The sequence below is a fragment of the Lissotriton vulgaris genome, chromosome 7 (genome assembly GCF_964263255.1).
Source record: "Lissotriton vulgaris chromosome 7, aLisVul1.2, whole genome shotgun sequence".
Taxonomy (NCBI): Eukaryota; Metazoa; Chordata; class Amphibia; order Caudata; family Salamandridae; genus Lissotriton; species Lissotriton vulgaris.
In genome coordinates this window covers 1,164,048,712-1,164,061,843 of record NC_141695.1, presented here as the reverse complement: position 1 = coordinate 1,164,061,843, position 13,132 = coordinate 1,164,048,712, and the positions used below count along the sequence as shown (strand labels likewise).

Here is a 13,132-nt window from a genome sequence, read left to right as displayed (position 1 = left end):
AGAGGCTCAAATTAGTCACAGGCTAGTAACCACCAGTATTCTTTGCTGCAGTGCTAACTGCCCCACATACTTACAGAGTCACAAATGTACTGAGCATCGTCAGTAAGTTAATTTATACTCACCCACAACTTTTTTTCAGTAGTAAATAATTTTACTTTCATATAAACAATATAATTTACAGATCATGGTAAAAATATTAAATACAATTTGATAACATACAATCAAATTTATTATATAAATATTGATTTTAGAAATATTTTACAGTCTATTTCAGATTGCTCTCTTTAATAAATGCACAGTCCTGGAAGTTGAGTTAAGAATATATGCGGAAGATATCATGAGACAATGTAACTAATAAATATAAAAAGATGTGGGGTGGTGACTCTAGCAAAATGAATCAATGCAGTTAGAATGTCGCAAGGCAATCAGAATGTTCCCCTCTTAATTGTATTCCCTTGCAGTGTTCCCTTAATTCCCAATACAAGTGTAAACCTTGTCTGAAGCAATCTATCTTTAGAAGTTTGCAAGCAGATGGCTTGGGTGAGCTCTTGCGGTTGACTGACCGAAAACCATAATCATACAATTGCAATATTTCATATTTAGCACTGTAGCTTTAGAACTGAGTGATGATACAACAAACGAGAGACATATGAATAAAATATTCTCTAGGAGTTGAATGTACATGATTTGACAACATGGTTACATGTACACATCTTTTCTAACATCACTAAGGTAGCTTTACAGCATGATTAGAATTCTTATATAAAATATTTCATTTGAAGTTATGTCTCTTTGTTGCCTGAAGGTACAGACAGCTTTCATTTAATGGCTAGTATTTTCTACTAGAGCAGACTGCAAAATATTAAATAATGACAAACCTGCAATCAGATCATACACTATCACCCACAGAGCTTTAAAATTAATACATCAGTGCAAGTAGGTGAATAGAGTGTTCCCTGGAGCTCCTAAGCCACTTGCAAGATAACTAGTCTCTTGAATTCTGATACTCTTACTTATTACAAGCCCAGAACAGGGCAGTACTTTCATCAAAAAGATCTAAAAACGAATTTACATTTGAAGGATAGAAAAGGCATTAAATGCTTTCAATTAATTGCTATCTTATTTCTTCAATGAAAGCATAACAAACAATTAATTCCATATCTCAGGGTATGAGCTGGTGGAGTACAAGAGTGAAGTATACAGTATGGATACTTTTGTAGTTTTTTCTCTTTCATCAATCTCTTTGTAAACTTCTAATCAGTAACATGTAGCAGAGTGCTTTTTGTGAATCTCTTGTCAGTGGTCTAATATTTTTTCAAAAGAAGTCACGTTACAAATCTGAGTTACACATTTGGGTCAAAAGTGCACAAGGTCCATGTGCGAATTTCTCGACTCCTTAGAAGCTCTTTTTTCATTCACCCCAAAAGCGAACAGAGTGAGAACCCTACTTGAAATATTGTAATTAGAAGGGCTATATGAGGAATGTATGAAGCTGGTGTGCCAACTCCTTCTTCTTTGCGGGACGTGTTAGCCTCTTAACCCTCTGGCTTGGTTTTTTCCCTCTTTCTGTAGGGCTTCATTGTTTTTTCGCATTCAATCACGGCCTATAAAAAGATATGAGATAAAACGGTACTAATTAGTAAAAGAATTCATAGTTCCATAGTCTATTTTATTTTTGGGGAATAAGGTGAGGAATCCATCAACATGCTTTAGGCGGATAAAATGCATTACTGACAAATAAAGACAAGCCTTCCAAAATTACACCTGCTTAGAAATCCTTAAGCGTCATACCTAGCCCACCCCTAAACAAATCAACACAATATACTCTAACACCGCTTAGGGATGTTTCTAATCGCCATAACAACACGCCAACACAGAGCATCCGCTTCCCCCCCTTCTGTTACGAAGCCACCGAGATCATCTGCGGCATACCCCAAGGCTCATCCCTCAGCCCAACTTTGTCCAACGTCTACATGGCACCACTCGCCCATGACGGCATGGCCTCAACATCCTCTCCTATGCCTACGACACCCAGCTGAAGTAACTCAAAATGGAAGCGTGAGATGTTTTCCTTAGTTTATTCCAAGTACAGTAGAAGAACAGCTTGTACAACCACCATGCTACAGTATCTTCACGCACTCGCTCCCAACCGCCCATCCATAGAATCCCCAACAAGAATATAGAACATAGAATACAAGCCCAAGATAAACAAGTGAAAAGGAAACCCAATGAATACAACACACGTCCCCCCCATTAAAAACAAAAAAAACAACAACAAAAAACCATAAAATTCATCAATATTTCACAAAATCTTTCATTTTTAACGGAGCATTCCTAGTACGACAACTCCTTCTAGGTTCACACACAAATTGGTATGCATCTTTAGAGGTACTATCAGCAACTCCCACTTATTTCCCCAATCATACTATTCTGTCCCACAACAGGAGAAGAAGTTTGCTCAGAACCGTTCTCAATTTGGCTACCTGAAACAGAACCAGGAACTTGACCACCATCTGAAGAAGGTTCAGGAAAATAAAAACTGTCAAAGAAATTCTGAGATTCCTCATGAATAATTTCTTTAGAATGCACAGCAGGCAATTGAGGTTTCCCAACAAGAGACCTATTCTTGAACAAAGAAACATGTCTGAAATTCCAAACTTTACCATTTTTTACCCTCACAGCTTTAGAAAAAACTTCAATCACCTCAATAGGATCAGACCATTTAAATCCTTTCCTATTATAAGTCCCTCCAAATTTCACTCTCACCAAATCACCAATTTGAACTCTCTGATCCTGCCCTTGATGCACAAATTTATACTTATTCATTTTCCCTTGATAGTTTCGTACACGTTCTCTTGCTTGAGCAAAATCCACACCATCATCCTGTGAATACCTTCCTTTCAACCACCAAGGCAGAAGTTTCACCCCAGGTTTCCGGCCTCTCAACATTTCAAAAGGAGAATAACCAGTAACAGCACTCGGGGAAGTGCGATAAGTAAGCAAAGTAGCTCGCAAAGCTTTCCGACAATCAATATTACTTTTAACAGCCAGTTAAATAGATTATTTGATAACTCGGTTGAAGCGCTCAACCTGACCATTCGCCTGTGGGTTATAATTAGAGACCCTTTTGTGCACAATACCGTAAGTCTTTAAAAACAGTTCCATCTCCTTACTTGTAAATTGGGTACCATTATCTGAAACCAACTCTGAAGGTAAACCCTCACCGGAAAAAACATTATCAAGAAATTCTATTACTTGCGAAGAAGTAATTTTCTCTACAACTTTAACCTCTGGCCATTTAGAAAAATAGTCTATTAAAACCAAAGCAAAAACTTCCTTAGAAGAAGGCAAACACAAAGGGCCAATGATACCAATCCCCAGTTTCTTCCAAGGTCCATCAACAAACTCAATAGGAGATGTGGAAGTAGACAAAGGTTTGACAGATTTATCACTTTTGGAACAAGGAATACAGTCTCTAACCCATTTGTCGACAATACTGTCAATGCTTGGCCACCAGTAGAATTCTCTTAAACACTTCTTAGTACAAGACATACCTAAGTGTCCCTCATGAGCAATGGTCATTAATTTTTCTCTAACACCAAATGGAGGAACAATTATGTCACCTCTGGTAACAATATATTGTGAAGACATAAGTTCATCCTTCACCTTAAAAAATGAACTCAACTCACCATTCAACTTCCTCTCTTCTGGCCATCCAACACGTAAAAATTCAAGCACTCTACACAAAACATTATCCTCACCCATAGCTTTTCTCCAATCATCCTCTGAAATCACTCCAGAAAAACCAATTCCGTTGACATCTTGAAAAGTATATGCAACGTCAACACACTCTTCCCCAGAATCATTAGAATCCGCATCAATGGGTAGAGATAACCGAGACATACAGTCAGCGTGGACATTCATACGGCCAGGAATATAGTCAACACTACATTGAAATTCTTGTAACTTAGTAGCCAATCTAGCCAAACGTGCAGTCAAAGTTCTTCCACCACCTGCATCTAACATGTTAATCAACGGTTTATGGTCCGTCCTTAAACAAAATTTTGTTCCCAACAAGAATTGTCTGAAATACTGTGCAGCCCAAGTACATGCCAATAGTTCTCGCTCTATAGTGGAATAACTGCATTCAGCACCACGCAATGATCTCGAGGCATATGAAATGATATGTTCAATTCCATTATTTCTCTGCATCAAAACTGCCCCCAAACCAGTCCCACTCGCATCAACAGCTACTACACATTCCTTTCCAACCACAAATGGTTTCAAAAACGGTGCTGAGCAAATCTCCTTCTTAAGAATCTCAAACTCAATTTGTTGATCTTTACTCCAGTCAAATTTTGCATTTTTCTTTAACAACAATCTAAGATGAAATACTTTTGAAGCATAGTTCTGGATACATTTGCTATAGAACTCAGTAAGACCCAAAAATGAGTATAACTGTTCTTTGTTTGTAGGAGCAGGTGCTTCAGCAATACTTTTAACGTGGTTAAGCTTAGGTTTGATGCCCAGGCTAGATATTTCATGTCCCAAGTATTCAACCTTTCCTTGTCTAAATTTGCATTTAGAATATTTAAGAGTCAACCCTTTATTCTGTATACTCTGCAAAACTTTCATCAAGTTGTTATCATGTTCCACATAATCTTTGCTGTAGATTAATATGTCATCCTGAAAGGCTATCGCACCAGAACAACCTTCCAAAACTTCCTTCATCAATCTTTGGAATACAGATGCTGCGCTAGCTAAACCAAAAGGCATTCTTAAAAATTGGTACATACCCTCTGGTGTTATGAATGCTGTTAAACATTTTGAATCCTCATGTAGCACAAACTGATGATAGGCACTAGCCAAATCCAATGTTGAAAAAACACAAGCCCCAGATAGTGTTGAGATTAATTTGTGTATATTAGGTAAAGGATGTCTATCAGTCCAAATCTCTTTGTTAAGACTGAGGAGGTCAACACATAACCGAAGATCCCCATTAGGTTTAAGAGAAAGGACAACCGGAGAAACCCACGGTGAAGATTCAATGGGTTCGATGACCTTACCATGTACTAACTCTCCCAACATATTCTTCAATTTATCACGATAAGCAAGAGGTACATTGCGTACTCTGTGTCTCACCGGAATAGCAGTACTTTTGAGAATAATTTTATGTTTGAAGTCAATAAATTCACCAAGACTCTCCTCAAAAACTTTTGGAAACGTCGCCTTAATACTAGCAACAAATTGTTCATTGGAATCAGATACAACACAGACAGAAGGTGAGGCATTAGGATCAAGTTTCATCCCCATTTCCTTCTGATGAGGCCAACCTAAAATTGACACACATTTAGTAGCTACATATACCTTGCCTCTGGTTCTTCTACCTTGAACATTTAAATCTGCCCAAAAAAACCTTCCAAATCAAATTTTTTTCAGTATAACCAGCAGGTCTAATATCAGGAGACAATAATTTTTTGTCCCCCTTTAATTTCATAAAAACTTCTTTCCCAATTATAGTGTACCAAGCACAAGAATCAACCATCATTTGAATATCTTCACCATTAATAGATATCAAACAAGATGGAAAACTCTTGGTGTCACTACATCCAACACAAGAAATGCAGTTGAATTCACTGAAGTGTTCACGCAATTGACTTTTGGATTAGATCTACACATTTTCCCAAAATGGCCTACCCTCTTGCTTTTTATACAAATTTTATTTAATGCTGGACAATTTCTAAAGTTTCCAACATGGTCAAAACTACCACATCTATAACATATTATGAAATTACGTTTCCCAGCAAATTTATTTTCATAAGAGGTAAATTCTTTTTTTCCCCACTTGTTTTCTTTCATTTCCACCTCTTTTTTAGTATTAAATCTTTTTATTGTGCAGCATTGAGAAAAGACACGCAACATCTCACAACCTAAGTTCAATTATCGGAGTACGCGGAGTCCATGCACAGTGCAAGAGCGTGAGGACGGCCAATAGCCGTGTCTACCTAAAACAATTAACACAGCAAGCCGCCTACAACCCAGCTGGGCCGGCCGCGTTCGAAGAGTTGAGATGCATATGTAAGCAATTCTGACAATCGAGGACCAGCCTACACGAATAACAGGGGAAAAGCGAAGGAAAAACAAACCCCAACCTTCCCCCCCCCCGCCCACAACCACCCCACTCCTTGTCCGCTACGCAGAGACTGTTAAAATATGGGAACATTGCCTCATTGGATACCATTGTTTGTGCGGCTCTCCGGCGCCTTGCGCCTGCGTGGCCGCGTCTTGGGCTCAGGGAGCGGAGTGTCCGCCAGGCGCAACAGCTGCAAATAGCGGGGACAGCTCAGCTCTCGGAACTCCCCCGTGAGTAGGGACAGAAACGGCCGCCAAAGTGCTGCAAACTCCTCCGCCCTCCCCGCCCCCGCCAGTGACAGCTTCTCCATCCCCAGTATCGCCCACAGCCTATGTAGCCAACCCAACTGTAGAGGCGGCTGGACATCCCTCCAGTGCGCCACAACATTCTGCACAGCCGCCCCTAGCGCAATCGCAATGAGCCTCCCTCTCCAGGATTTAAGAGGGTACATCAGTGCGTTAGGGAGGCCCAATAGGACATATGCCGGAAGCCTGGGCAGCTGGGTGTCTAGATGGGAATCCACCAGGTCCAGTATCGAGGTCCAGTACTGCTGAAGGCGATCACAACTCCAGAGCAGGTGCTCCAGCGTACCCACTTCCCCACACCCCGTCCAGCATCGGTCACTCACCCGGGGTCCCACTGATGCAGCCGCTCAGGTGTGTGGTACCAGTAAGTGGCGACCTTGGTCAGGGTTTCAGTGAGACCCGTGTGGTGAGCGGAGTGGCGGGCCCTGTAGTAAACCCCCTCCCATTCCTTGCGTGTGAGCTGTCTCCCCAGATCTCTCTCCCACCTGGCCTGCCCTGCATTGTATGTGTAAATGTTGGTGAGGAGTAAGTGCTGGTATAGGTCTGATATTAACTTTTTGTCGGATGTGCGAGTCAACAGCCACCGCTCGTAGGGGGTGAGGGGACGCCGCGCGCCGGGCCGCATGGACGGGTGGAGAACCCAGTGGCGGACCTGCAGATAGGGCAAACGATCCGTTTCGGGAATGCCATAATCGTCTTTTACTTTCTGGAGGGAGAGAATGCCCTTCAGGTCGAACATGTGACCCACGTCTCTACATTGCGTCTTCCGCCACCTCACATAGGCCCGAGGGTCAAGACCCGGTGAAAAATCGGGGTTATCAAAAATTGGTGTCATGGGGGAGGGAAAGGAGGTAAGGTCCCGCCGGACAGCCACCTTGTCCCACACGTCTAGAACGGTACTGGTGATCTGGGAAGCGTAGAGATTGGGGGGCCTATGACTGCGTGACAAAAACGGGATACCCTGAAGCGTACGACCAGCGATCGCTTGGTCCTCCACCTCTTTTTTAAAGGGATGCAAAGGTTTCTTAAGATAGGACTGATTCTTAACCACAGATACTTCAGAAGTGGAATCCTGAATGTTCACAGAAACAGCTGGAGATTGACCTCTAATCTCATTAACAAATTTCTCAGATTGTTCAATACCCTTAGCTATGTTAACTACGGCACTCAGAGAAGATTCAGTACCCAACCATAGTCTCTCTTGTATTTTTTTTACTCTTGGTTTTCATCATGATTTGGTCTCGTAGAACTTGTTCATAGTTGATAGTGTCAAAAGCGCATGAACCCGCTAAAGCACTTAATGCTGAGACGTAATTTTCAATAGACTCATCATCTTTCTGAGCTCGTGAGTAAAACTTGAATCTTTCCATTACAGTATTGATTTTCTTGCCAAAGCGTAAAGACAGTTTTTTACAGCAATTTCAAATACATCAGTCTCCTCCGATCCTTCTATTGGAGGCAAGTTCGTAAATTCTTTTATTCCCTGTCCACCTAAACAATGCCTCAAAAGATCTAGTTTCCTCTTTTGGGAACAACCATCTTCTTCCAATACCTCCACATATGCCAAAAACATTGGGTACCATAACTCCCATTCAATTTTTGGTTCTCCTGCAACCGGTAAGAAATGTGGAGGCGCTAAAATGGAGGACATCTTAAATAAACTGTATAATGTGGAGTAATAGGAATAAATGACTTAAATAAACTTCCTTTAAAACAATAATTTCCTCAATAAGTTTTGCAAATAACAATAAATGTCGCAAATTCAATTAATTTTAATACGAGATAAATTTCTTTTCAGATGAAAGTGTGCGAATCACTGAAGTTCGCATTAAAATATGAAGAAAAATGTGTGTGAAATGCTTTACAATGCTGAAAACGCCGATAAATCAATCTAAAATGGCCGCCTTGCGTGCGTGATGACGTCAGTACCCCAGAAACCTCAGGGCGATCCAAAATGCATTGCGCGATAACATTAACAACTTGCGCAACGTCAGCTTCCTATGACGAATTAAGTGCACGGGTCTCGCTCGGAGGAATCCAACGCTCGAGGAGAAATGACGGTTAGCTTTATTTAATATTTCCTTTAGTTTCTGTAATATAAATGTCGATAGGACAAAATGCCTCACAGTAAAGCCACAATAACAGAGTTAGTTTGGCAACGGAGTTAAGATGAAGCTGGGTACATAAAATAAAAAAAAATATGTATCTAGACGCATTCAGCCGCTGGTGCGATCACAAGCAAAGTACATTAATCAGCCACCGGTGCAATCACACCACAATGTATGAATCAGCCGCGGGTGCAATCAGAAGCACAATACATAAAACGGCCGCTGGTGCTTTCATGCACAAAGATAGATAAAAAAAAATACCTTGAAGCCAAGTGAACGCTGTCTTCTTCTTCTGTGGTCTTAAAATTATCCCATCTTGTCGCCAAAATTTCATGATGTAACTCGAAATGGAAGCGTGAGATGTTTTCCTTAGTTTATTCCAAGTACAGTAGAAGAACAGCTTGTACAACCACCATGCTACAGTATCTTCACGCACTCGCTCCCAACCGCCCATCCATAGAATCCCCAACAAGAATATAGAACATAGAATACAAGCCCAAGATAAACAAGTGAAAAGGAAACCCAATGAATACAACACACGTCCCCCCCATTAAAAACAAAAAAAACAACAACAAAAAACCATAAAATTCATCAATATTTCACAAAATCTTTCATTTTTAACGGAGCATTCCTAGTACGACAACTCCTTCTAGGTTCACACACAAATTGGTATGCATCTTTAGAGGTACTATCAGCAACTCCCACTTATTTCCCCAATCATACTATTCTGTCCCACAACAGGAGAAGAAGTTTGCTCAGAACCGTTCTCAATTTGGCTACCTGAAACAGAACCAGGAACTTGACCACCATCTGAAGAAGGTTCAGGAAAATAAAAACTGTCAAAGAAATTCTGAGATTCCTCATGAATAATTTCTTTAGAATGCACAGCAGGCAATTGAGGTTTCCCAACAAGAGACCTATTCTTGAACAAAGAAACATGTCTGAAATTCCAAACTTTACCATTTTTTACCCTCACAAGATAAACAAGTGAAAAGGAAACCCAATGAATACAACACCAGCTTATCCTCTCCCTCACCAAGGACCCCCACACCGCCAAAACCAACCTCCACGAAGGAATGAAGGCCGTCACCGACTGGATGAGAAACAGCCAACTGAAGCTGAACTCGGAGAAGTCGGAGGTCCTCATCCTTGGATCCACCCCCTCGGCCTGGGATGACTCCTGGTGGCCGACTGCACTAGGAACACCCCCAACACACACCGACCACGCAAGCAACCTAGGGGTCATCCTCGACTCTACCCACCCATGACGAAGCAGGTCAACGCTGTCTCCTCCTCCTGCTTCAACACCCTCCACCTGCTTCGCAGGATCTTCAAGTGGATTCCCACCGAAACGAGAAGGACGGTCACCCAGGCCCTCGTCAGCAGTAGACTGGGCTACGGAAACGCCCTCTACGCAGGAGCCTCGGCCAAACTCCTGAAACGGCTCCAAGGCATCCAGAACGCCTCCGCATGCCTGATCCTCGACATGCGTCGCCGCAGCCACATCACACCCCACCTGAGAGACCTGCACTGGCTCCCAGTCAACAAAAGGATAACCTTCAAACTCCTCACCCACGCATACAAGGCACTCCACAACACCGGACCAGCGTACCTCAACAGTCGACTCAGCCTCTACACGCCCACCTGCCAGCTCCGCTCCACCGTCCCCCGCATCCGAAGAGTGACCGACGGCGGCAGATCATTCTCCCACCTCGCCGCCAAGACATTGAACACCCTCCCCATCCGCCTAGGGCAGACCGAAGACCTTCTGACCTTCAGAAGACCACTCAAGACCTGGCTCTTTGAACAGTAGCAGCCTCCCACCCCCCAGCGCCTTGAGACTCTCAGGGGTATGTAGTGCGCTTTACAAATGCTATGATTGATTGATACCTCTGTTCATTCAGTGGACCTCCCGGTCTCTTACCAAGACTGCTGCCACTTTACTTTGTATGCATTCACATTTTCCCATACCTGAATCTACCTTTCCACTGGCAAGCTTGCCTGCGCACTGAGTCAGGGTTGACTACTGACTTAACAATCTTTTACTCATGTGGATCAATTGTCTACTGCTAAGCCTGCCTGTTACTTATTGCAGTTTAAAACATCTTTGATTGATTTAACTCTCTTCACATATGCAGCTTTTTCAAAGCACACGTGTGGTTCATTATTTCACGAGTAGGAGGATGCAGCAGCTATAAGATTGTGGATTAACTTTCTATTGCTCCCACTCACAGAAGTTAACATTCTATTGCCTGCAGTACTTCTTGAAGTGCCCAAGATTAGGCAGAGAGGACTCGGAATAATCCTCAGAACAAATGCCTTACAGACCCCAGGCAACCAAAAATCAAATGTCCTACAATGATACAAGCATGAATAGTCAATATACCATCAACTCTATACTCATTGTTCAATCATAAATCTTTCTTGAGATTCCTGGTAGATAAAATTGCATCTTTCAATCATGCAAAACTAAATCAACCAACAAATTAGATAAGTGTCACTCACTAGAACTGGAGATCATACAACCTATATTAAGGAAATGCAAAATAGTCTGGAAGAAATTCACTCTTGAAGTTATTTGAAAAAGAAATAAAACATGCAATAAAAATATGTATGCCACTTTCTCACCCAACAAAATCTTTTTACACCCGGGAAAATCAAGAGACAGGCAACACCAGAAAGAACATATTTAAGATCCTTTAATATATTGCAATTCCGGCTCCCTGCCTAACTATGTCTTTTCACTGGTGATAAACCTGCAACATTATTTGTACAGGAAATAGAGCTTTCACCAGGCCATTTACTTCTTTTCAACCCCATTTTATTGCATTTTCAGCTTTACATTAACATAAAGGTGATACACGAATAAGTATCATGCAGGGGACATTTACTTTTTGTTCAGAAAAAGCAAACGACAGAGGATGCATGGCCAGTGCTGGGCAGATCTGGACGCCTTAGTGGGGCGCTCCTGTGCCCACCACCTAAAGTGCCCCATAATACACATTACATTGTAATCCCACTTAGGTAACATGCAATAGCAGTCTTTCAAGCCTCAAATGGCATGGACAGAGATCCTGGGCTTCTCCTAGAGGTGTGGAACCGCATGAGCTGGCAAAATACAGGACAACGAAGCGGAGTGGCCATCTTATGTCCACAGACACCCTGAGAGTCCTACAGAGCAGCACCCTCACATGAGCAAGAGGACTGCCATAATTGCAGCACAGGCCAGGTGAAGTTTGGGCAGTGTGCTGGCCCAGTGAACACCACAGGAAGAAACATTCTGCTAATGGACTCAGGCCAAGGAATGATAAGGGTATACGTCGTAAATGATAAGCTGTACAAAATGACGTATCAATTAAATTTATCAGCACCCAGACCGGCATAACACTCACCACAAAAATCCACCTACCTAAGGTACATTGACATTGAGGAAAGGTGTTCAGGCCATCAGCATAAAACTAAACTTACAATCGCTTATGTAAGACGTAAAGACTGCAGTATTCTCAAAACTGGGAGACTGGCAGAAAAACTGAACAGACCACACAACAGAAAATAATGGGAAAAATTGTGGCCAAAAAAAAATGTAAATGTTGTGCCTTACAGGTCATAGATAAGTGTTTCTCTCCTGCTAAAGAAGAGAGGAGCATTTGTAATCAGGTGGGGAATGGGCAGAGACTAGTAAAGGGGTACTAGGATTCAGGAAAGGGTAGTGTTAAGGGGCAGTAAGGGGACTGTAGGGTTCAGAAATGAGTAGCGTTAAGGGGTAGTTAGTGCCTTTTAGGGTTCAGGGATCGGTGGCATAAACAGGATAGTACGGCGGGTTTTAGGGCTTAGGGAAGGATAGCGCTAAGAAGTACTAAGGGATTTTTAGGGATTTAGGGAAAGGTGCCAGTACCAGAATTGAGGGGATTTTAGGTTCAGGGAAGGGTAGAATTAAGGGATAGTAATGTTGACAAGAATCCTGTGCACACGTTAAGCGAGGTGTATACATGTATCATGCTTAATCAAAAAGAACACAATAGGTAGTGAATGAAACAAAGTGGACACAATAGAAAGTTTTTTTGTTCTTCAAAGGATTGTATTTGACCTTCCTTTGTTGAAAGGTAAGTTCAAAAGCAAATTACCAGCCGACACATGTTTCGTCAAGCGGGCAAGGAGCCAGTGACTCTTCAGGGCTGTAAACACAAATGGGGTAACGGTCCGTAAAGCCAGTGATATTTGTGACCAGGCGTCTGAGGTCTGGGTTGAAATAATCAGCGATAGTGAGTCACAGTGGACTCAGAGACGGGCGGGTACATCCGTCTCAAACCAGCTAATGCCTGGGATATGACAGCAGAGAGACGGGTCCTGTCTTCCTAAGGGGCTGGCCAGACCCCAGACACCGGGGCTCGGAAATATCACCGGCTTTACGGACCGTTACCCCATTTGTGATTCCCAAGAGAGACAAGAGATAAACAAATGAAGAAATGGAGACAGTCTATGTTAGTAGAGGGTTTATATCCTATATTGACCCTCGAAGAACCATCAGAAAGCAAAAGCGCAGAAAAGATGTGCAACAAGAGTGAGGCAAATAGTGAGAAAGCATT

At 42.2% G+C, this 13,132-nt stretch overlaps 1 protein-coding gene across 1 annotated transcript in view; it reads right to left on the bottom strand.

Moving 5' to 3' along the window:
* Window positions 1-212: 212 nt before the first annotated feature.
* Window positions 213-13,132, bottom strand: part of LOC147703097 (E3 ubiquitin-protein ligase RNF14-like) — a 138,759-nt gene continuing 125,839 nt past the window's right edge. The window contains exon 8 of the mRNA XM_086931635.1: window positions 213-1,604. Coding sequence (XP_086787761.1) covers window positions 1,598-1,604 — 7 coding nt within the window. The 3' untranslated portion in view covers window positions 213-1,597. The remainder of the gene's footprint in view (window positions 1,605-13,132) is intronic.